At 32.5% G+C, this 24565-nt stretch overlaps 1 protein-coding gene across 2 annotated transcripts; it reads right to left on the reverse strand.

The window, feature by feature from the left end:
* Nucleotides 1-237: 237 nt before the first annotated feature.
* LOC117100114 (serine/threonine-protein kinase BRSK2-like) lies at nucleotides 238-24565 on the reverse strand. 2 transcript variants are annotated; one of them, XM_033239689.1, is made up of 10 exons: nucleotides 24424-24565; nucleotides 15720-15754; nucleotides 14029-14083; nucleotides 11381-11493; nucleotides 10143-10243; nucleotides 9631-9754; nucleotides 8591-8860; nucleotides 7763-7886; nucleotides 7207-7384; nucleotides 238-6513 (listed from the first exon to the last, which is right to left on the reverse strand). In XM_033239689.1, exons 1-10 carry the CDS (start codon nucleotides 24454-24456, stop codon nucleotides 6272-6274), a joined length of 1275 nt encoding a protein of 424 aa, XP_033095580.1. In that variant the 5' UTR covers nucleotides 24457-24565; the 3' UTR covers nucleotides 238-6271. The 2 variants fall into 2 exon arrangements, with proteins under 2 accessions (XP_033095580.1, XP_033095579.1); XM_033239688.1 differs by having other exon boundaries at nucleotides 8591-8863.

Raw genomic sequence — 24565 nt, forward strand, 5'->3', positions numbered from 1 at the left:
TTCTATAATCCTAATATTTAATTATTAGTATTATTTTTATTTAATTTTAAAAACCTCCAGAGCATTTCTTTCATACAACTGATAGGAAATTTTTCCTATGTTAATTATGCAACATAATTGGTTTCTCTATAATACTATACATATAAAGAGTATACCCATTTCATGCCATATTATATTATTATATTTGTGTATATGATATACTACACGTATTCAGTGACAAGACAAACAAAAAAAAAGAACCTGTCATTGCTTGGTTTTATTCCCTCAAAATGTTATGTACTGGGTACAATTAGGAACATGAGAATTGTTGTTACATATCTACTTTTAAAACATCAAATTGGTAAAGAAACTTCCCTCAATCAAAAGGGCAATAACATACAGATACCCGCCACTCATGGATGTTGCAGTTCAAAATGGACTACCAATTCCAACTCTCTTTATTTACAAACACCTTGACATTGCGCATAATCCAAGCTTGTCTGTATATTTCTCTTCATTTCCGTTTGAAATTTTTTTGCAAATATAACACAAATATTAATATCTATAAACAAAGAAAATGAGCATATGACAAGGTATTCCTCTATAACCATAGAGATATCATAAGAATACTGTGCTAACTCAAAAAATGCATTCAATCAAAAATTTTAAACAGCACAAATTGTTTTACAGTGCACAGATTTTGAAAATGCGAGATGACACTTTTAAATATGTGCAATAACACTGTCATGTGATGATGCTCCATCAAATCCTGCCCCAATTAAGCATGAGGGCGCACTCATTTTGTGGTGTACCTGGCGTCAAATACACATTTTCCTTCAAGTTAGCACACATTAGTCTTATAACAGATATTAATATTTTCCTCCAAAAACTCAAAAGGATTATTACTTTTATTGCATCATTATATTATTTTAAAGCTCTGTCCAAACTACCTAATTATGGGCATAAAAGAGTTTTTTGTGGACAGAGGTTTATATTATAATGTAATAATTGTATTTGTTGTTGGCCACTTGGGTTTGCAATGCTGTAAGGACTTCCCAAATGATATATTGTTGAATAAATAATTGCCATTTTTTTTCTTTCCATGCACATGGATAGCATATGGACAGTTCTCATACTCATAAGTAGAACAATTGCACATATTGAACATAAACAATTAACAAAAATATCATCAGTTTCTAGTTATACCTCTATTGACATTTCTTGTACTATAATATTAAATTAATCTACTGTTATTTAACAAATGATAGCTTATTTCTAATGGATCAAATTTCATAGCCTTTGGTATAAAATAATGTTTGATAGATCAATGAAGATAAATATTTGAAATACATATTAATATTTATATAAAACTTATAGTAATTTTAGTGAGCTCTGCTGTAATACACCAAACTATTTAGAATTCATTTGAATTACATATATTCTCATGCTAGTTTTGTAATCTGAAAGCAGATGTATTTGAGATCTAGAAGGGCTTATTAAAGGATTTAACAGTTCCTTGATGAGGGAAAGGCCCAATTGCCCTCCCTGTCTATTAGTAGGGTAATCAACACTCCTTGGTAGTATTTTTACAGTAGGTGACACAACACCCTATGGATGACAGCGGAAAGAGCTCAGCATCCATTGGTAGTATAATCCATCTACCCCTTCACAATGCACTATTAATACTAATTCTTATGTTTAGCCTGCATCCACTTTACCTAATAAGTTTTTATAATAAATTTGATGTAACATTGGTTATTAATCAATATCTGACCAAATGTTTATATACATACTTCCATAGTATATTCTTGATGGTGTATTTAATTTTATATCATCATTAAACATGGGAGTTGACTTGTAAGGTGCTTTCTTTTGAATACCGTTATCAATGGTTTGATCCCAAAGTAGTAATATTTATAACACCTAAACAAATGAGATTTAGTTTACACAGCACCAGTGTCATAACACAAATAACCAATTGAGTAAAATCACAGTACTGTTGCTTGGGAAGGAAATCATTACATTAAATTTATATCAAATGGGAATTAAAATTTACTACCAAAATACTTGTTAATAGTTTTGATTTAAGACAATGCTACTGAATTCATTAAGAGTCATTTGTTTTATGCTTAATACAGTACACATGATAAATACATTTAAAGCGGATGAAACAGGGCCACCAAGATTTTAGACCACGCAAACCGACTTAGTGGCCGAGGAAACACTTTAATCAATACATGTGAAACTGGAACATATTCACTCACAACAAAAAGCAACAATATGATATAAATTATAATTTTGTCTCACTTATATACATATATAAATATTTCTGAATAGACATTTTGATTTACAAATTGAGCCTTTAGTAAATAATATAAAATAAACTATTTGACTAATACATACATACATGAACTGCAGTTGTATTACCATACTACATTTAAGGATGGAATTCAATACCAAGGAACAGCAAATATCACGGAGAATTCACAAACTTACGAAAACAATAAGAAAAACGTCATCGTCATGATCATAATTCGAGCCTACAACATTGTTGACAATGCATATATGAGCTGACTATGATCTTTGATTAACTTAAAAACATGCATGGCCTACATTGTGACAGATATGCTGATGTAATCGTATTCGTTATCGTTTTCATAAGTTTGCAAGACCTCTCTACTATATGAACCACAGATACAGAAAACAAAAACAAGAAAAATAATAATTTATATTTTTATATTTTGTGTCTGTTTTGTTTTTTTTTTGTTAGGTAATCCACTTGACAGTTGATTTAGTTCTCTTTTTGGATTTCCTGTCTCTCCGTCTTTTTTGTGTATGATATTTTATGTGAATTGTATTTTTTGAGACGAATAAATGAAATGAAAATGAAATAAAACAAGATAGTAAATTACTATATTTTGTTATTAAAATGAGCTGTGTTATAATTGTCTTTTTAAATATATTAAACTGTATTAGCACGCAAGGATCAGAGCTCAATCAAAACAGTGTGAATTTTTTCTGGAAACTTAAACTCACTCTTATTGTCTATTAAATAATACTAATCAACGAACATTGTTACTAGAGTATATGACTAAAAGATTAAGTATATTTGTCTTTATTAAATTATCAAATCTATCTTCGAGTATGGTTCCTGCCTACTCTATCAACTTCAGCATTCCCTATGCTTTATATTATATGGTATCTTGGCAATAAAGAATAATAATAAGTAATAATAATATCAATAATATAATAAGAATATAAATTTTACTAAAATTAATAATTTAATAATACCTATCACTGAACAATAGTCAACACACGTTTTCGTCTGAGCATTTACATAAATTATATTCACACACAGAATTCAAATAATTTTGATAGATTTTTTACAAGATCTATGATAAACGATACTGGCAACTGAAAGCTCATCACAGGATAAAAACAAAAATCCACAAACAACACTAAATATCATTTAAACATATTTTAAAATTTTAGTAAAATAATAATGGTCTGGTATGCACTCAATTTGAAATATTTTGTATGTACAAATTTACAATAACAATAGCATCTTTGTTTTCTTTTAACAGGAAATTAAATTATTTTACTACTTAATATTTAATTATTGTCTTTGTTAGACATTTATAAACAATTATAATATTGAATGCTAGATAAAACCAACTTAATGTACTTTTTGGGGGTGGGGGCTGATTCAATCCTGGAACAGTGTAGTGCTATTCTCTATGAAGAGTTATATTAGTTTCACTAAAATTTAATTCAATATTTTACTTGAACTAAGAATGCTAATAATAACCAATCTTCTATCGTTTCAAATAAATACAGTACCCTTATCTATATTGAGAACCACTTTCATCATTATTCCATAATTGTGGCCAAAAAATCGTTTCTGTGGTATATGGCAAGATCTATACCGTAATTGAGGGAATTAAGGTCAATCAAGAGTACAGTGGACATTAACAGCCATGCAGGTTTATAGTACATCCACTTTGAATATTCCAAGATGGAAAAAAAATGTAGCAGAAGTTGGCTCAACCAAAGACTATATACTATCCCGCACAACGTCACAATAAAAAATTTGGCAAACAAATTGTCATTTCCAATTCCCATGATGAGATGTCAAAATTCACTGAAGAGGTTTAACAAGTGAATATAAATACAATAAATAAGAATACATCAATAAATTAATAGCACCAATGAATTTTGATATATGTAAATATAAAATGAACATCACTTAAACAAAACTGTTAAAAAAAATGGAGTAGAGGTAAATAGCACACTAGAGACCTCCCCTAGGGAGAGCCTTTCTATGGGTAAGGATAGAGTTACTTGTACCGGAGTAAGTTATACAGTTAATGGCCATTGTAATGGCCTACTGTTAATAAAAATGCCACATCTGACCATGTTAAGGAAAGAAGCTTAATAAAAGTATGTCTGGGGATGTAATAGGGATGTTGTTAGGGGGTAGTAACTGTATATGAATGAATACACATTATCAGTGAATAACAACTTGGGCACAATGAACCGCAAAAACACACAAATTAGCCACTTGAGGCGATTCAACCACAGTAACGTCATCAATATAAATTCCATTCAAAGGAAATGAAATTTGGACCTGAACTGAAATGCTTACAAAAGCAATTTATTTTCAAATGTGTATGTAAAATTTCATTATTGCTTTAGCCATAACAATGTATTTCTAAGTAATGGTTTCTGTTCTACTTCAAACTAGGCTTGCAAGAGGATTAACAACATCACTGTGTCTATTTGTGCAAAGCAGGCTAGAATTATGTGCCACATGACCAATTAAGTATTGTGTATACACTATTTATGATGATAAAGTCTTTGGACAATTTGTGTTCCAGACTACTGGATGCTACTATTGGACTACCTGTAGCATGATCATGTTACTGGACTACCTGCAGCATGATCATGTTATTCATCAACCTGTAGCATGCTGATGTTATTGGACTACCTGTAGCATGACCATGTTATTTACTACCTGTAAGCATGATCATTTTACTGGACTACCTGTAGCATGATCATTTTACTGGACTACCTGTAGCATGCTCATATTGAACTACCTGTAGCATGCTCATGTTATTGGACTACCTGTAGCATAATCATGTTATTGAACTACCTGTAGCATGATCATGTTATTGGACTACCTGTAGCATGATTATGGACTACCTGTAGCATAATCATGCTATTGGACTACCTGTAGCATGATCATGTTATTCACCTACCTGTAGCAAGCTCATGTTATTAGTCTACCTGTAGCATGATCATGTTATTGAACTACCCACTTGGTCATGATGAATAGCATGATCATATCTCTACAATTGGAAATTGAAACAATATGTGTGATCATGGGTTTGATGAGTGTGATCATATACCTAAGTAGAAAGACGAGGATGACATGAGCTGGGGCATGTAAAGTGATCATGTTCTTGAATGTTTTAATGTTTATCATGTTACTTAAACTACAGTAGCATGATCGCATATTTCGACCAAAATGAAAATGATCAAGAGGGGCTTTTAGTGTAACAAAAAGGAGTACAATACATTATGAAGACTTTACATTTGCCTATTCTGTCATTGCAATAGAGAGGTAGGATATCTGGCTGTGTTCATCATTCATTAACTCTACTTATACTGTAGGAACATTACTTAAAATGTCAGGAATGATCCTGATACATATTACATCCCATGGACAGGTTGAACTGCGACCTAGAGTTGCTATCTTAAGGCTATAGGGAGCTTTTGATTTGTGCGACGACGCGATGCTAGAACGGAATCACTCATGCGTGACCGTCCTACCTGGCGTCCTACGTTCTCTGCGTACGCGGATTTGGCCAAATTGCGTTCCGGAATCTACTGGATGAGGTGACCTTAACATTCTCGCATGTGCAGATGACTTTTACTGACGTCATTGCTACTTCCTACCGTCGTTGTGCAATCCAAAAGCTCCCTATTATATCATAGGTCAACAGATCTTAAGCCTGGAAATCCGACCTAAGTAATTCCAGGTCACAGAATCTAGGCTTTTGGATCCAGTCTGGCAATCCAAAGCCTATGGTTCCTAAGTGAATTTGTACACTTTTTAAAAATTCAAATATCTACCAAGTTTATTTATCATTCTATACTATTATAAGCCCTTTGCTGATTGGGTAAATTTACAACACATAACTGCTAACAGCACTCAAAAAACAAATATTGCATCGTTAGCTGTTAGAAGTTAAGCAGTAGCCAATAGGAGGTTTGATCTTGTGAGAAAGTGTTATTTATTTGATATCGTACAAGGAGCATCACTATTTGCTAGTGGCTTCTCATTACAGTTCTCGTCATCACGATGCATTGGCCTAAACACATCGTCCTCTTCACTGCATGTCGGTACCATCCGTTTGGACCTACGAGATGAATTGGGTGACTTAATTTTGGAACTTCCTCGTCCGCGAATTCTTGTTACAGCCATCTGTGATTGGATAAGTTCTATCAAACGTTTAAATCGACGTGTTGGTCCTAGAAGCACAAGATATTAAGAAAACTGTAAATATATACAGTAGAACCCTCAATTATGTACGGCATGATCCCATTTGTCGCATGCACATGTATGCCATAATAAACACTGAAATTGAAGAGGCTCGTTAGAGGGCCTCCTTCACTTGAGAATTACATACTACTATATAGTATGCTATGTTGTGTTGTATGCATGCTAATAACAGTTACAATTCAAGCGGATTTTTTTTTTTTTTTTTCACATCACATTTTATGACGTCATCACCGGGATTTTATGTTCGTAAAATCGGGAATTCGTTAAATCGGGGTTCGTAATTGAGGGTTTCTACTGTAGTTATAAGTAAAAGTAAAATTGTATTTTATTATGTATTATATTTTATTATATATTATATAAAAAAATTGTAAGTACACTCAATTGATAAATTGTCTCTGTAATTTTGCTGTCATATATCTATTTTCAAATGTTTTTCTATTTGTAATTTTTAACATTTATTAGTGCACAATATTTTTCAATAATGATTTGTAAATTTCTAAATGCAATTAATCCTATATTTATGCTTTTGTAATTTTATATTCAGTTACACAATTCAGCATATGCTACAATGACTGTCATTTGAATGTGATTCTGACTGAATAAAATATACCTAAAATATATATTATATTTTACTTTAGTAACTTGTAGGGAATGTAACTGACCTGCAACCAGAATGAAATGAAGATTGTATTGCATAACCTCTTGACATTCATCTTCTTTTGGCAGACGAATCTCAACTTGGAATTTGATTGGCTTTGCAAAGACAGCGCCACTCCCTCCACGTCGATACTCGGCCTTGAATAATGTCTGAGACTGGACGCAATGCGAAAGATCCTGGATCTGGCAACATATAATGAAGTATGCAAATCATGTTACGAGTGACTCACATTATGGGATGAAAGAAACTAATGTTCTAAAAAACCAAAGCTGTGTACACATTGCATTAAGTTGGTAAAAATAATTGGACCTGGTTGCTTTGATCAAAACACACACTGGGATTCCCCCTCCTCAACCTTTGTCAGAGATACTAATAATGCACCAGACGTACTTTAAACACAAACTGGAATTCTCCCTCCTTAACCTGCTCCAGAATTACTGATAACAATGCACAGATCAGGTGCTTTCTCCAGAGTTATTAATGCATGGTTTAGGCTTACTTCAAACACACATTGTGATTTAACCGTGCCTACCAATCAACCATCTACCAGAGTTACTTACCGATAACAATGCATGTACCAGATCTGCTTTGATAACACTTAGCGACTTGTTTGCAATTGCCATTATCACCTCTTCTTCTTTCTCTGAGCTCATTAGATTGCTAAACCAAGATTTTTTGGACATTCTGTACAAAAAAAAAGAAGCATTTGGAATTCAAAACACATTAAACATTTAAGGAAGGCGATTTGAATTGAATGTGACAATTCACTAATCCTGGATATCAACTCAAATTATGAATTGTAATAAACAAGAAAATAGAGCGGCAGGCATGATGTTTGTAATGTGTACCCACTACATGTACATAACGATAAGGATTAATCTAAGATTAACAGAGTAGCAGTTCCGATTTACAATGGCATTTAGAATCTTTGTAAGGGACATTAATAAACACACTCAGGCTATTCTACTGTTTAAACACAAACGATGATGACAACAAAATCTCAAATAAATAAAAAGCAAAATAAGTAAATAATGTGAACTAACACTGAAATATACTTTATAAATTGAAAAAGGAATATAAAATAAAGACAGGAAATTTATGAGAGCCATTAAATATTCAAAATTATAATAGCATTAGTAATAAGAGAAATAACAACACAGGAGCAACATAGGCGAAGATTTATCAAGAAATGAAGATAAAACACCAGAGAAAACCCTTGTAGCACAACAAAATGTTAAAGGCCAACCAAACATGGAGAGTAGAGAATGGGTTTACGTACTGGGTAAGGAATGAGTATCATATGGAAATGAGTACCTACGAAAATAGGTAAGGAAAATGTTGTAAGAAGAGGACAAGGAAGAGAGTAAGAAATGTGTGCAAAGACTTACTCTGGTGAACTGTCTGGAGTCAGTGTTAGTTCTTCTTGTTCTGCTGGCTGCATCTTTCTACGATGAAATCTAGGTGATCCTAGAATACTATTTTTGAAGCTATTTAACTTGGCCTTCCATGGTGTCGGTGGATTGCTTCCTGTCGGACTATCTGGCGGCGTACCTGAGCTTCCACTGCTGGAACTTGACGCGGAAGTAGGATGACTGCGGCGTGGTTGGTACACGCCATTCCCTGAAGTTCGTGCCGGGCTACATGTTAGGCTTCTGCTCCTGCTAGAAGACATTCATTATCATGCATGTTTAAATTAATCAGTATCATCCAAAATTTTTGCCAAACAATTATTAAAAAAAGATTAATACATTAAGCAGTCCAGAGGTGAAGGAAGAGGGATAACATATTATCTTTTTTGAAATAATATAATCAAAGGTAATTTTTTTTTAAAATTAATTTTAGCATTCTTGTAATATTGCATTAACATGTCATATTGTACAGTCTATCAATGTAGCATTTAACATGACTCATGTTAGACTGAAAAACATAACTAGACTATGAAAAATCGTATCTAATTTTATGCCAGTAGCTTGGTATACAGTCAAGACAAATCTCATTACGCATGACTTAAATATAGCAACTCGCTTCTCTAGAGACTGCAAATTCGATACAATCAAAGTCGGTTACCAACATAACATTGATTATTTATTAACTAATCATCATTTTTATGAAGCTGGTTTCCAAGCTGGCAAGATCATTGTACATCCCTTATAATCAATCCTATGATTCCTAAATCACAATTTTTTATTTGAGACTTTTTCACTTTGTAATAATTCATTAAGTATGATGCAACTAACAGATCTGGTAATTTGAGGCTCCTGATGCTCTAAATCCAAGCCAGGTCATAAAGCTTAAGGAACAGATTTGTTTTTTCTTTGTAAGAAAAATCCTACGCGGTTTGTACAGATTAAACTGGAGACTCCGGAATTGAAAGATGAGGATCTTATCCACCAACCGCAGCTCAACTCTTGAATCAAAATGTTCATACCTTGATTCTGCCATCATCAACACACGTTTTGCATGCGTGGGTGTGCTGTCACGTGACCTGTCCGTTAGTCTTCTCTCGGGCCGCCTACTTCGATATGAATCAACCCGTTTTCTTGGTGGATCAGCTGCATCAAAATTAAATGTGGATTATTTTGTATAAAAAATATTATTATTACAGTATATAATTATTAAATAATACATGAATATAAATGTGCAGAAACATAACCCTTTGGTATATATGTATGTAAAATTGAATGAGTAAAATGAGCCCTTTTACCATGTTTAGATGGATTTCTGGGACTAATTTGCACACAATCTTGTATCTGGTGCAGTCATCATTAGAACTGTTTTATTCTGCTCACCAATAGATGGCGCTTCAATTAATCTATCAATCAATCAATTATAATACCTAACAAAAACTAAATATAACACACGTTAAATCTGATTCTTACAAACATCTTAAACATATTTTCTTTCTTTGATTTTCTTTCTTTGATTTTCTTTCTTTCATACCTGAGTCAGATCTGGTTCTATATTGCTTTTCATCTTCATAGCTTGGTTTACGGAGTTTGCGATCTAATAGCAGGCCATAGATTACCTTCTCTGTATTTTCACTAATAAGACAATAAATAATATTGACAGCTAAGATTAAAGAAATCAACATCTCCCAGCTGAGTGGAGGTGGTGGGGGAGGGGTAGAAAGCATCCATGACTTTCAGGCTTTAATGAAATTCAATTATTTTTAAAATTGCATCAATAAGTAAAATACCCACTCAGCCCACAAAATAAAGATATTACACAAAACTGGATAGGTAGCCTAGATAATTTTCACTTCAAACTATGATTTCTGGAGTCAGGTTCCTGTCAAAATTTGTGGGTTGGTGATGATAATGGAGGCAGTTGGAAGTCACAACATGTTCATAAATCAGAAAAGGTGACAGAAACTTTGAGCAATATAAATAGGTGCCATAAGGGAGCTGTTTAACAGGATGTGAAAATGGGAATAAATAGTCAGATGTCAGATAAAGTGGAGCAAATATATCATTTACAAAATCTTATCTTTACCACTATGTGGCATACGTAGGCCTACAAATACATATACAAAAAAGTTGATTAGCAATTAAAAAATGAAGTAAGGAAGATTAGTAGAATGTATAGAGCCAGCACAATTCTTTGATGGACAGTAAACCTACATAAATTAATAAGTTATTAATTGTATTCCATACACTAATAGTTATAATTTGATTAGTAATAATAAAAATTAAATTAAAATAAAAATAAAGATGCTCATGGTATAGTGAAATTATAGAACAGGAAGGAGAAATTACTATAGCACAAGACTAAATAGTTGCTAAGTGTAATATTTTTCTGACCAGAGTAAGGAAAGGACTATACTAATTGCTTTATTAGTCAATCAGCATTCAGAATTTACCATAGCAAAAAGATTAAAGTGAATTTAGCAAGTAGGGTTCAGAATCTAATTTTGTTTCTTGCTCTACAAATGAACTGTATTATAAGCAACGTCCATGCTGCAGTGGCTCATGTGAGCTTAGAGAAAGGTAAACATCATAATGATAGATTGTAATGTTGCAATGTGTACATGAATGGTTTTGAACTGCTGAATGGACAGGTGTCAAACCGACTGGTGCACTACATGTAATTTAGTGTAGGAAAATTGTATTAGATGTCAAAAGTTAACTTAATAGTAAATTGACTTTTATAACAAATTATATAAGACATAATATACTTACTCTAGACTCATTAGTTTGACTGTTAAATTCTCCTTGTCTTTAAAACATCCCAAGGAAGCCATATTACCTAAAACATCAGAGTCAATTTCATCTTCACTTCGTATAACAGCAATCTAAAAATAATCACACAATAATATAGTGAGTTACAAATATTTTTTAATGGTCATTTCTGCAGTATCTTTTTCACATAGCAAGCAGGTTACAATACCGCTTCTGTTTAGCTTACTCTGGTCACTGGAGGATACAGAACATCATGCAAAAAATTACCTCAGCTTCTTGGAGATTATATTTTACTGTTAATCAATATAGATATATCTACAGATGTATCATTTTTAAGTTTAAGAGTGATGTGTTAGGAGCTAAGGAAGTGTTGACTGCTCGGAGAAATGTTAATAGGATGTTATATCAATGGGGTATGTTCTTATTGCTTATTATCCAAGACTTTTTTAATACCTTGTTTAGCGAAATTATTTTTTTTAAAGGTCATCAGAGGAGTGTAGAAAAAAAATTAAAATAAAATTTTGTTTCTTATTTAGCAAAATGATTTTTCCGGAAGCATATAGGCGTAGGAGAAAAATAAATTCTATGGATTAATGTAAACAGTGTAGTAGGATAGCCCATGAAATTCTAGAAGACTTATTTCCAGTGGGGTCCTTCCGGTGGTAATTGGGCAGTACACCGGTAGACAATCCCCTACAACCCGAAGAATGTACTGCGTTCTTTAACATGCACATGGGCCATAAATGCACACAGGACCAACGGCTTAAACATCTCCTCCGAAAGACGGTGCGCTATTCTAACTTGTATTTCAGCCCTCCAGCTGAAACACAAGGAGAGGCAGCGATGGGAATTGAACCGGAGACCTAGAGATCTCCACGCTTCAGTGCACACACAGTGGCTACAACCAAATTAGCTGACTGAGCTAAGCTGATTTCTTCTAGTTTATGAGATTGATAAATGCTTTAAATTTATATAATTAGGAAGAAATATATATATATTATTTTTGGAAATTTCAGCTGAGCAGAGGGCATAATAAAAAAAAAATATTTTTTTCTGAAATTTCCATTTTTTGTGGAAAAGGGTGATGTAACTGGCCAAAAGTAAAATTATAATTTTATTGGAAATCACTGTCATTGGTGGTTGGGGAGTTTGCTAAACAAGATAAAAAAAGTCTTGACTTTACTCACATTGTCATGTTATTTCAAAGTGAGTTCTGTTCTGTGATTTGCTAGCTTTGTGAGACATTAAGTAAAGCGACATGCAAGTGATATGTCATTAGCCAACCTAGCAAATTAAGAAAGCGTGTGTGAACAAAGAATTGTTCAAACTGTCAGACATAATCATGGACCATATGTGAATATATGTATATTTTATCTGAGAAAACCATGACATGCCTAAATATGGTCATCATGACATGACATCATAACCATATATAGGCACATCATGACTATACATCAGAGTAGAATGATGCATTTAACGGGAAAGTCATCATTTCATGTAACCTATAGGTTCACAAGAGTTCACACCCTACATTTCCAGGCTATACTATAAATCAAATAATTGATAGTAGAATAACTAGCCAGTCAATGTTTAATAGGAGTTTTCGATTGAGAACGTTGAACAGGAACATAGAATGGATTCACTCATCCATGACTGTTGCCGTGTGCATTCTACGTTAAATCAATTTCGATTTGATTTCAGGAGAATGTAACTTATGCACAACATTCAGACATGCGCAGTTAAATTAAAATGACATTTTCACTCTAAACTAAAAAACACAATGTTGTGCCTATATATGGTCATGATATGTTGTCATCATGACTATATTTAGGCATTGACAGTCTTTACCATCCATTAATAGGATGACATTAGCTATATTAAGATTCAAATAACTTCTAATAGACCACTTATTGATAATAGATATAGTTTTCTTGAAAAAAAAAACAAATTCAAAACAACTTTTATAAGGTCCATTTTAAATCATGAGTTATTATTACTATAGTACTAAAAAATACCTAAATCCGGTGGTCATTAACTACATAATCTTGAGGATTACAGCGCCTATTATTTTAGTAAAAACCTGCTTTTGATTAATGCGTATTTGAGTACTGCAATTTCCAGGCCTTTCAAAAAACGAAACAAGAAATGGATATTTTTTCCTATTAAGATTGAAGAGCATTTAAAGAAATAATTTAAAGTTGTGATGACTCGTTCAGGGTTATCAAGAATCGACTATGAGCTTCTAATTTCTAGTTAAATGAACTGTTTAAATAGGACTACTTTATATAATCCCCTCACTTTTGATTATTAAACTTGAAGTTGACGCATTTTAAATGCTATCTTTATATATCTTAATTTTTATTGATTTATCAAACTTATGAAGCAATGTATACAATATCTTTTTTTAAAGGTTGAAATAGAGGATTTGAATAGCTTAGTGGTTAAGATGTTTGTCTTCTATTCCCAGGGTCCTGGGTTCAATTCTTGTAACTTTTTTTCATGACTAAAAACAACTCCACTCACTAAACCTCATAAAGAGACTTTAATGATAAAAGCATCATATTATTTCATTTATTTAAAGAGGGCTCTGAACATCAGGATACACTGGTAGTGTCACCCACTATATATGTTTTTACTTTTTTAAATACCTTAGGAGAAGGAAGTCGTATAGGTTCCACTTCGGCTCCATCACTTTTGCTGCCACTGAGAAAAAACAATTTTAAAAAAAAAGTTATCTTATAACTTCCAATTGAAACAAATAAATTGAACTTAAACAAAGAAAGCAGCTCAGATATTCAAATTTGTTGCAGGGTGTGTTTTGAATGCCAGTTTTAGCCAACTACTGTATCAGCTTTGTCAGACACTAGGCTTAAGTTCTGTCCAGTCTATCAAATTTCATTAACAAAAAAATGTGAAATGCCTAAATATAGTCACGATGACATCACATCATAACACATCATGACTATATATGAGCATACAACATTTTTTTGTCGAAGAAAATCTGATTACCTAGACATAGCTTTATATATTGGAAACCAGATGAAACTATTTACTATTCAATTTGTTGTTCAAATGTATTAACGATTCATGAACAGTATATTTCAAGTACAGTAAAACATCCTAGTTAAGTCACTTCTCGACAAGCAGTGGTTATAATTTGAAATGGTTGTATAGCGGAATTTGAAATCAAAGGTCAAATTCTAACATTCATCGAACATTCATATTTGACACACTTCGCCTTATGAGTCGATTTAAGTCAACAAAAATGCTTAACTTTTATTACTGCATATTTCCAAATTATGTGGAACGTAGTATGACAATATCACATAGTAATTTAGAAGTAACATAATTTTGAAAAGTCAAAAGTCAAAGTAAGCTTACTTTGGTCTTAGCCCAGACTATAACAGAGAAGCAAGAAATAAGTCAGTTTGACATACTAAAAGATTATGAATTTCCTCTTTGGATTGGATTGGATTGGATTTATTCGGTGTAAACACTAAGGATAGCCCACAAAAGTCTAGAAGAAGACTTATTTCCAGTGGGGTCCTTCTGGTGGTGATTGGGCAGTACACTGGGAGACAATCCCCTACTCTTTTCCGAAGAGTGTACTGCGTTCTTTAACGTACACATGGGCCATAAATGCACACAGGACCAACGGCTTAAACGTCTCATCCGAAAGACGGTGCGCTATTGTAACTTGTATTTCAGCCCTCTAGCTGAAACACAAGGAGAGGCAGCGATAGGAATTGAACCAGGCACCTCAGCGCGCACACAGCAGCTACCATCAGATTAGCCGACTGAGCTAAGCTGCTCTCTTTATACTACTTTCAGAAAAATGTACGAAGTTTGATATGGAGGACTGCCAAGGCACAAACAAGAGCTGGCTCTTGCCACTTTTTGTGCCTCAATTTTCTATAACTTTGGCATTTTTGTGATAGCAATTTACCTTGGAACCATTTGTAGTATATCTTTTTCAAATGTCAATACACCAAAAAGATTAGAATCAGAGAACCGCTGGAGCTTAGATGATCTTCTTAGCCTATTGTGCAAGCCTCCATCACTGTATCTAGCTTGGTTCTCTTGAACTCAAGCCTACTATTTTAATGATTTTACAACTATGGTTGAAGAATTTATGTTTATGCTAGGATTTTTTTTTTCAATGTTAAATTGAGCAGCTGTAAACCTTAAATTTGTAATCAAAGCAGGTAATTTAAGCTGGGATTTTTTGCTGTGGTTTGACAAGCCGGCCATAAAACAGAGTATGTTGTAATTCAGAGTATCGTAAAAATGCAAGGTTTGCTTGTAACATTGGAGAGCAAATAAAAAATGTAATTCTTACCCTAAGTACCATTGATGTCGCTGAACTTGAGCCATCTAATAAAAAAAAAAATATATTATTAAAAAAAAAATTGAAGGTTTGTCAAATAATTCTATAAACCTTCCTAAAAGATATGAGATGTACCTTTATTGTCATATGTATACACTACTCAACTATACATTTACATGTGTTCTCCTTCATATATGCCCTCCAGCATACTGTTCTGTAATACATACTCCTTACAATTTCTGTGCATTTTAGGCTCTGGAATTAACATAATGGATCACGATTGCTTAGGCTTAGAATCATAGTTAAACGCCTTGCAGCTAATTAACACAGTGTCAAATCCAGCAAAAATTGAGGATGCTAAATCCTTGAAAAAACTAGATTTGGAATCAGTATTTTTTAGCATATTATAACAAACCATTTTGACAATGTGGAAGCAGTTTGGTTTCTCAACCTATGTACTTTGCCTCTGTCCTTAAGCAAGGCACTACCATAAACAGAAAGGTCCAATGATTAATCTCAGATAAGAAAGTATAATACATACTCCAAGTATTGAAATCAGGAATGATGATGACATAATTAATGTCGAAATATTGAATCCCAACACGATGGCGTGTATTAACTACCATACTTCTCAAATGGGTTTCCTTTTACTGTGCCAATTATGGCAGCAACACTTTTAAGCATTAAGTGGACCCACTGACCAGGGAAAACAAAAGCGCTTTGTTACCTGAAATATTTTAAAAAAATATCAAATGTTTGGAATTGAACTTGGAAACATTTCTAAATGACTCAGAGCAGTTGAACTGTAAGTCAACTTCTGTCATTGGCCTTTCAGAATAACTCTGAAGAAGTCATGCTTTACCCATACTGTAAGCTGCTTAAGGGGAAAAAAAATCTGCATATAGGCATGTACTAGTTAATAAGAAAAATTATATTAAACATTGATCATTACTGCTAGGACCTCTGACAGGACCTTCATTCAGCTTGGTTTCCATACAATCACTACACGCTATCGCCGATAGCTGTCAGTGATGCTGATTGGTCGGTCGAATCTGGGGTAGGAAGACTACTACGCAGTACAATTGCATTGAAGACACTATAGCAACAGTGTAGCAACAGTGTAGCGATTTTTAATGGAAACTACGGTTTACTATGATTAAGTAGGATCCAGCATGATCAATATATTGAGTATTACTCACTGTCACTGGTTCAAATATACAAAAACATCAAACACAAGAAATGCAGTACATACAAAAATTAGTTCATTAAAACATACGGTACGTAATAAAAATTGGATACATTATATATTATTCACACATATTACTAAATATATGTTTTGAACTTTGCCTGGCTTATTCTCCAAGAACTACTGTGAAGATATTTCACCCCTGACAAATAAATCCGTGCAAAATGATTAATTTCGCATACGAGAATTCTGAATTCTGTCTACTGACCGTAACAACCTGGATGACTCATGTACGACCTAATGTCTTAGGAACATATCTTAGCATATTGTAATTGTATCTACTTCTATCAGTACAGATGGATGACACTGATGGTAATCACAAACAGCTGAACAAAATCTATCACAGGTAAGGGGAGGGGTATATGAATACATGAAGTAGTGGGATCAAAAATTACTTTTAAATTGAAGAAGTGATATATTCTAATAATTAATGAATTGGTTAATGGCTTATTTTTTTGGAGTTCATACTATATACTGTAATTCATTAATCATCAATTTTATGTTAATTATTATCAGTAGACCCCCTTGGTTTCTACAAAGAATAATATGAAAATTGGGCAATTTCACGATAGCCGAATCAGAAATTCTTAACTTTATAAGTTTAATACGTCATATTTATCCATTCTAATTCTTAAAAATAATTGTCATATTTACGTAACTATTAAACCCATCTCTAATTTCCACCATAGTTTTCTTTAAAAACCTATCTTAATTTTGATATACTAACACAAAATATGATGGTGCAGAAAGACAAAAATTGAATATATCTTAGTTAATCATTTAGTGTAGTATTTAACATAAAAGTGGAGTTGAATAGCTCAGTGGTTAAGATGCTTGCCTTCTCATCCCAGGGTCCTGGGTTCAATTCCTGTCACAACAGGACTTTTTCTCATGACCAAAATCAACTCCACTCCCTATTAGAAGCCTCATAAAGAGACTTAGTTTATAAAGCATCATTCTCATCCTGTAAGTGACAAGTGTACTTGCTGTTGGATGTTAAGAAAAAAAAAACAACATTGATGTTTTTTTAATTTACAATTTTGATAAATATGAAAAGCACAAAAATTTACTCTGCACCATAAAACTGCCCAATTGAAGGGATGTATAGATATGTAATATGAAGGATGTAGAGATCAAATGAAACAATAATAGAAATGACGAGGCGTAACGTACAGTATCTTCAATTTTGAATTTTGCCCTTAGCAGTTACAGCATGCAAGCATTCATTTCAGTTTTGCATTCCCTAAAATAGATTCAACTTTGTCAACTTTCATCCATGCTATATTCGATTGTTAAGATAAATGTTCTGTTCACTATGTCTTTCAATGAAAAAAAAGATATGTATATAATACAGTATATGTGTTTTAGTAATTTTTGTGGTGTTTCTGCATATTTGAATTCCACTTGGGAATTCATTAATGTATTTGTTTGAAAAATAAATGTAAATGAAAAATAAAATGAGTTTTCCAATACAGTTTTGTAGGTGTAGATTATGTATGTTGGGGTTGTCTATGTCTTGAAAACATTTGTATATAAAAAAATTGAATGTTGAATGTAAATTTATGCTAAAATGGATGATTGACTTTGCAGTATTTGGAACTGTGTGATCAATGCAATACAAAACAAGATAAATCAGTATTCCGAGCACAACACAAACAAGTTGAAACTTATTTCCATTGTGGTCCTCTCACAAAACGCTTGACAAAACAATAAAAATGATTATTCAACATGATAAAATTCTAATTACAGATCTCAAATTATTTATATACACATGTGGCTAGCACACTAATGATGTGAGTTTTACTTTACCCTTTCTATTCCAGTGAATAGCTTCAAATCTGGGTTACATTGTATTTTTATTATACAGTGTACAGTAGTTGCTATTCATAGTGACTAGTTTGAAATCTAGGTTACAATATGTATTTTTAATACAGTAAAGTGCCCTACCGGTTGATTATGATGAACACTAATGGAAATAATATCCATTATTCATAAGTCACATGACAACTATAATGACATAGACATTTAGATATTACAATTTGAATGACAAAAGAAATACAATATTTTATATTCTCTTGACAAGCTTCTGCCTAACATTTAAAAAGGTAAAGCCCCATTCCTGGCAAAATTTAATTTTTTTAATAAGAAAAATCTGATTTTTATATGTTAGAAAGGTTTATAAATATAATATGAAATTGCTAATTTAATGAAAAAATGCAAAATATAATACAAATTTGATTTTTTTGAGTTCCACACAAAAAATAAATGCAGATGAATTTTTTATGTTTGATTTTGCGATAGGGTCTAATCTATTGATGAAGAAATATAGTAACAATAATATAACAACACGGCTAGGCTAGGCCAGCCTTCCCTCGATTTAGGTTCTGTTATGAGGGATGCTGTATAAACGGCCAACACATTTCCATTGCTAGTATTGACACTTGTGAAATATAATATTATACTGGAATTATTTCAAAATATCTTATAAACATTGGTGGGCAAGATAAAAAAAATAAAGAATAATGCGGCGGGTTCATGAAACAATTACCCTACCTACAGCGCCTCGGATGCTCAACTGTATATTAAAGTATACACAAATAACAGCTGGCAAGAGCCAGCAGATGCGATCTACATCCTCTGAATTTGCCTAGTAACGAAGAAGTCATTGAGAAAATGTTAATCTCCTATTTTGTTTTTTTTTTTTCTTTAGAGTAAAATAAAATTGATGCCAATAAATGGCCAGGTTTAAGGCCATGTAAAATAAAATAATTGGTTAGCATCCCCTCCCTACCATCAGAGAGGCCACCGACCTGATTTTTTTTGTTTTCAGAAATACTCACAAACTCCATTTAACATAGGTTTGTTTACCACCCATCCGCAGCCTAGCCAGACCACTTGCAGGTCTATGCAATACTGTTGTTCTATACTGTAATTAGGCATCCATGATGGCTGTTGTGTTGGAGTAAATTGTGAGTAATTATATAGAGATAATTGCATGACACTGTTATTCATAGTTAAATTTCTGCTTGCTATAGATGAACTACATAATTTCTTTTATATGCAATTTTGGTCTCTGTTGTTTTCTTCTTCTTTGTTTTGCTGTTTTTACTTGCTACACTCTTTTTTCATGTTCGAAGCAAGAAAACAAAAGCTTCCCTTTCTACCATGAAATTGATAACACAAGGATGCTAACCAATTTACATTTGCCTAATTAGAGTAATGCATAATGCATTTCTCTGAAATTTTGGATGTAACCTGCCACATAACATTTGGAAGTGCAGACCATTATAATGTGCATTTGCTTGGGTCCTCCCTATGCGCATAAACATCCATGATAAAAATAAAGCTCTGTCCAGATTATCAAATCTTTGCCGATTTATTCATTTATTCATCAAAAACTCAAAAGAGCTTGTAAATCAAGGTGTCAGATGTAAGCAAAAAACAATATAATAAAATTAAAAATGCCAGCAACTGTAATAATTGAATGAAGAAAAAAATGTCATACAACATAGTAACGATGTGCCTATATGGTCATGATGTCATCATGACCATATTTAGACAGTCACATGTTTCTGTCAAATACAATTTTGTTAGTGTGAACAGGGCTTTACTGAGTAATAGCTTGGTACATTATCCAGAAAAGAAAACCATTTTGTTGTACATGAAAACAAACCAAGAATCTAATCTTTAAAATAGCCATAAACTAATCCTACTCCTTAAACTAAGCGTGGTTGGCCGTTGACTCAGAAAAGCTTATCTGTCTGTTGTTTAGCTATTTTACTCGCCTCTAGGTTGTCATACACCTAGCGGTTGCTAAAGACATCTACCAATCCACGAACGAATGAAAACACCAATTTCATAATCTCCAAATCCAATGCCTTAATACAAAAAAATATTCTGAATGATGACAATTACTGCCTCAGGTCATGCATATAAAAGACATTTTGAATGACAATTCAATTGCATGAAATGTCACTGGCATACAAATCATTGTAATGGAAATAAGTTTCCAATGCAAATGATGAAGACATTAGATTCAGTAATTATATTCATAGTTGCTGATTTCCATATTAAGAAATGCTGAATGATAATCGGTAGTGACATTCCAATGCAAACAAAAAGCAAGTTTTTTAATGCTACGTTCCAATGTATTCGTGAACAGAGTGAACACAATCGGCGAACAACAGTGTCTAACAACATAAAATGCGTTCCAGTGTAAATATGCATGCACAAGTATTGTTAAAAAAGAGAGGTGCGATATTCATAATGTACAGTCCTAAATTTATGAGTTATAAACTCTATATAATGTTTAATCAATCTATTGCTTAAAAAGTGTAAAATATATTTTTACAATTTTGTAATTTTTCAAAGTTTAATATTTAAATTGCCGCTATATTTTGCTTAAATATGACGTAGATATTCACAACTTCATCTCAAGTAACTCTTTAAAATCACCACTGGGCAAGTTGTGATCACCGGTTGGCTGAGCACTGGAACGCATATCACAACTTGTGAGGGTGTAATCACAGGTGCATTGGAAGGCATCATACAGCATGGAATTAATGCTAAACTAAGTCACATATGTAGCTTAAGAAGTGTGGAGTTGTATTAATTTTGGAGAAGAAAAACCTAAGTTACAGGATTTTAACCCAGGACTCTGGAAATTGGATGACAAACATTTTAAACAAAAAGCCACAGCTCCACATGTAGCAATAAAATCTGTGAATGATGGATGTGTAATAACAATAAGTTCAGTACTGCAAATAACTTAACGCAAGTTAAGCTTTGCTTTTAAGTTGGAAATATCTTTTTAAAATGTTCAGTCGGTGAGTATACAACTGCAGGATTTATCTCTGCTGAGATAATTCTATCATCTAAATATTCCAGTCTCCAGTATATTTATTTAAATTGTACCTTTATGTTTGGGTTATATGCTTCAAATATTATTATGTTTTTAATATTTAAATTTTAAAATTTATTTATTCTTTACGACCAGGCACCTAGGATATTTCAATCAATTTCTATGTGGCATTCCCTTCACATGACACATAACATGAAACATACACACAAGATACTATACATAGAATAAAGTCGGGTACTTGCTACGCTATCTAACACCACGCCCTGTGAGCACGAGAAGACGCAACATCATCTGCTGATTGTCGGAGGCAGTCTGAATGGATCATCACTAAAAACGATCCGCTACAACCGTGTCATGGCATTCTGCATAGAATCAAATCAGCCTGGTAAACGTCAGGTAGAGTTACAGTGCCCGGATTTAGTCTCTGAGTGGAGTTGATTTTTGATGAGAAAAAAAAACAAAAAAACTAAAACTATGACAGGATTTTAACCGAGAACCCTAAGACAAGAGTTTCAACCACAAAGCTACAGCTTAATTCTTTTAACAAGACAACACCAGGTGGGTGAATTTTACTCTAACATTAAAATCCAATTAAACAAATAAACAACTTAAAATAAACTTGTATTCATTCTCTGTAGAAATACATCCGGTCAACTCTAGAGTATCTTAAAATGTTACTGACACACAAGAGAGTTCCAACAAAATGAAATGATGGCTCACTAGATTAAGTAACTATTTTGATAAAATGTCAATGTGTCTCTAGATACTACCCACCTCCACCTAATTCCACTGCAATGATTTTTAAATAATTGTTAGTATGATGTGTAAAAATGTAGGTGTAGTTATACAAAAATATATGATGGTTTGAAAAATCATAATTATCACTGAATTTGTCCTAATGGAGTAAGGAATGAAATATTTTCATACACAATTCAGTATTATAATATACCTACTGTACATTAATAAAAATAATAATTAATACAATTAACAATTAAAACAATTAACAATATAAGAATTTTATTATTCTGCTTTTTTTATTTTAATAAATGGATTAGATATTTCTGTTTTTATATAAATTAAACAATTGAAATATAGAGTTCAACACAATTGATAATATTAATATAACAGTAAAATCACAATAGTATACATAAATAATTATTATCATCATTATCATCTGTTTTTTGCCTAACGGCAGGTTCAGAAGTTGATTTCTCCAATTTTCTCTATCATATGACACATAAATATAAACACGACATTACACTGTATGACATTACTACACACACAGTAACATAATACCATCAAGTAATGTATCATTATAATGTAATATAGAAATATAATAAACTATAAACATTTATATTAAATCTGAATATTGCAACATAATACCTTCAAGTAATGTATCATTATAATGTAATATAGAAATATAATAAATTATAAACATTTATAATATTAAATCTGAATACTGCAGTGGCAATCATCAATACCATCATGTATGCATCCATAATGAAATATCAATTCTAAAATACAAGCATTCAAGGAAAGGTGTTGATGGCTTATACAATATATCTGATACTTTAAAGCCCCCAAGGGTCGAAGGTTGGAATCCTGATATCATAATTGTAAATTGTATCCCGAAGCATGCCATGATTCTCAACGAGATTCATTATCAACACTCGATTTGTATCGAACGACAATTATATTTAAAGAATTCACCGCTCCAAGGTACTAATCTCTAAAAATATCATTAAACTTTATGTGCAACTCAATAGATAATTCTAACAAAAATTGGAATTCCTACAAGTTGACGTCATAAATAGATTCTAGATAATTTATTGGTCTCTGAACATACAAAGAAATTAGTCACACTTTGGCAATAATAATTACATAGATGACATGAAACATATATTAAATGTAAATATGGCTATACACACAAATTATAAGTATATGAAGATGACAATTACAGAGTTAATGTGCTTTTGATATGCAAGTATTTATCTATAACACAAGCCTACAGTATATAGGAGAGAGAATATACTTTATAAGTGTACTACTGTATGTTAGGCCATATAATATATTAGAACGTAGGGAAAAACATGGGTGTAGGCCACAGTAGCAAATTATTTCCTTTAAGTGCATTAATAGGAACTTTTCACAAGCTTACAAAAACGATAACGATTACGTAATCATATTCCCAGACAGCCCCTTCCCCTACAGTAGCAAATCTGTCATGTAACGTAGGCGATTCATGTCTTTTTCATGAATGAACGATCATATTCAGCGTACTATTGTGTCAGTTTTTTTCCTTAAAAATTAAATTTTTCATTCAAATTATTTTACTCTCATTTCAAAAGGAGAATTAATAAATAATTATTTTATGTCTTACATGAAGATATATTTACCTATGTTAAATGTCACACTGCAGTTAGAAGATACTATTGTTAATCCTAGCTTTTTAACGTCTATTTTTTTCTGTAATATTATAGATTTTCTTTTGATATGGAATAGTTAAAAAGAAAAAAATCAATGAATGAATATAAAAACCTACGAAAATGAGATAGAAGTGTCACACAAAGACTGACTCAGTCCCTAAAATTTATGGAGAATTGACTTACTGTGAAGCGTTCTTCTGGGCTAACTTTGATCATACCCCGCAGTAAATTCTGGCATTCCGGAGGTACAAAGTGAGGGATATGAAAGATGCCTTTCTTTACTTTCTCTAGTAGATTCCTGAGGTTGTCATCGTCAAACGGTAAT

This window comes from Anneissia japonica, unplaced genomic scaffold, assembly GCF_011630105.1.
Source record: "Anneissia japonica isolate Jap-2015-1 unplaced genomic scaffold, ASM1163010v1 scaffold241_len727266_cov204, whole genome shotgun sequence".
Classification (NCBI taxonomy): Eukaryota; Metazoa; Echinodermata; class Crinoidea; order Comatulida; family Comatulidae; genus Anneissia; species Anneissia japonica.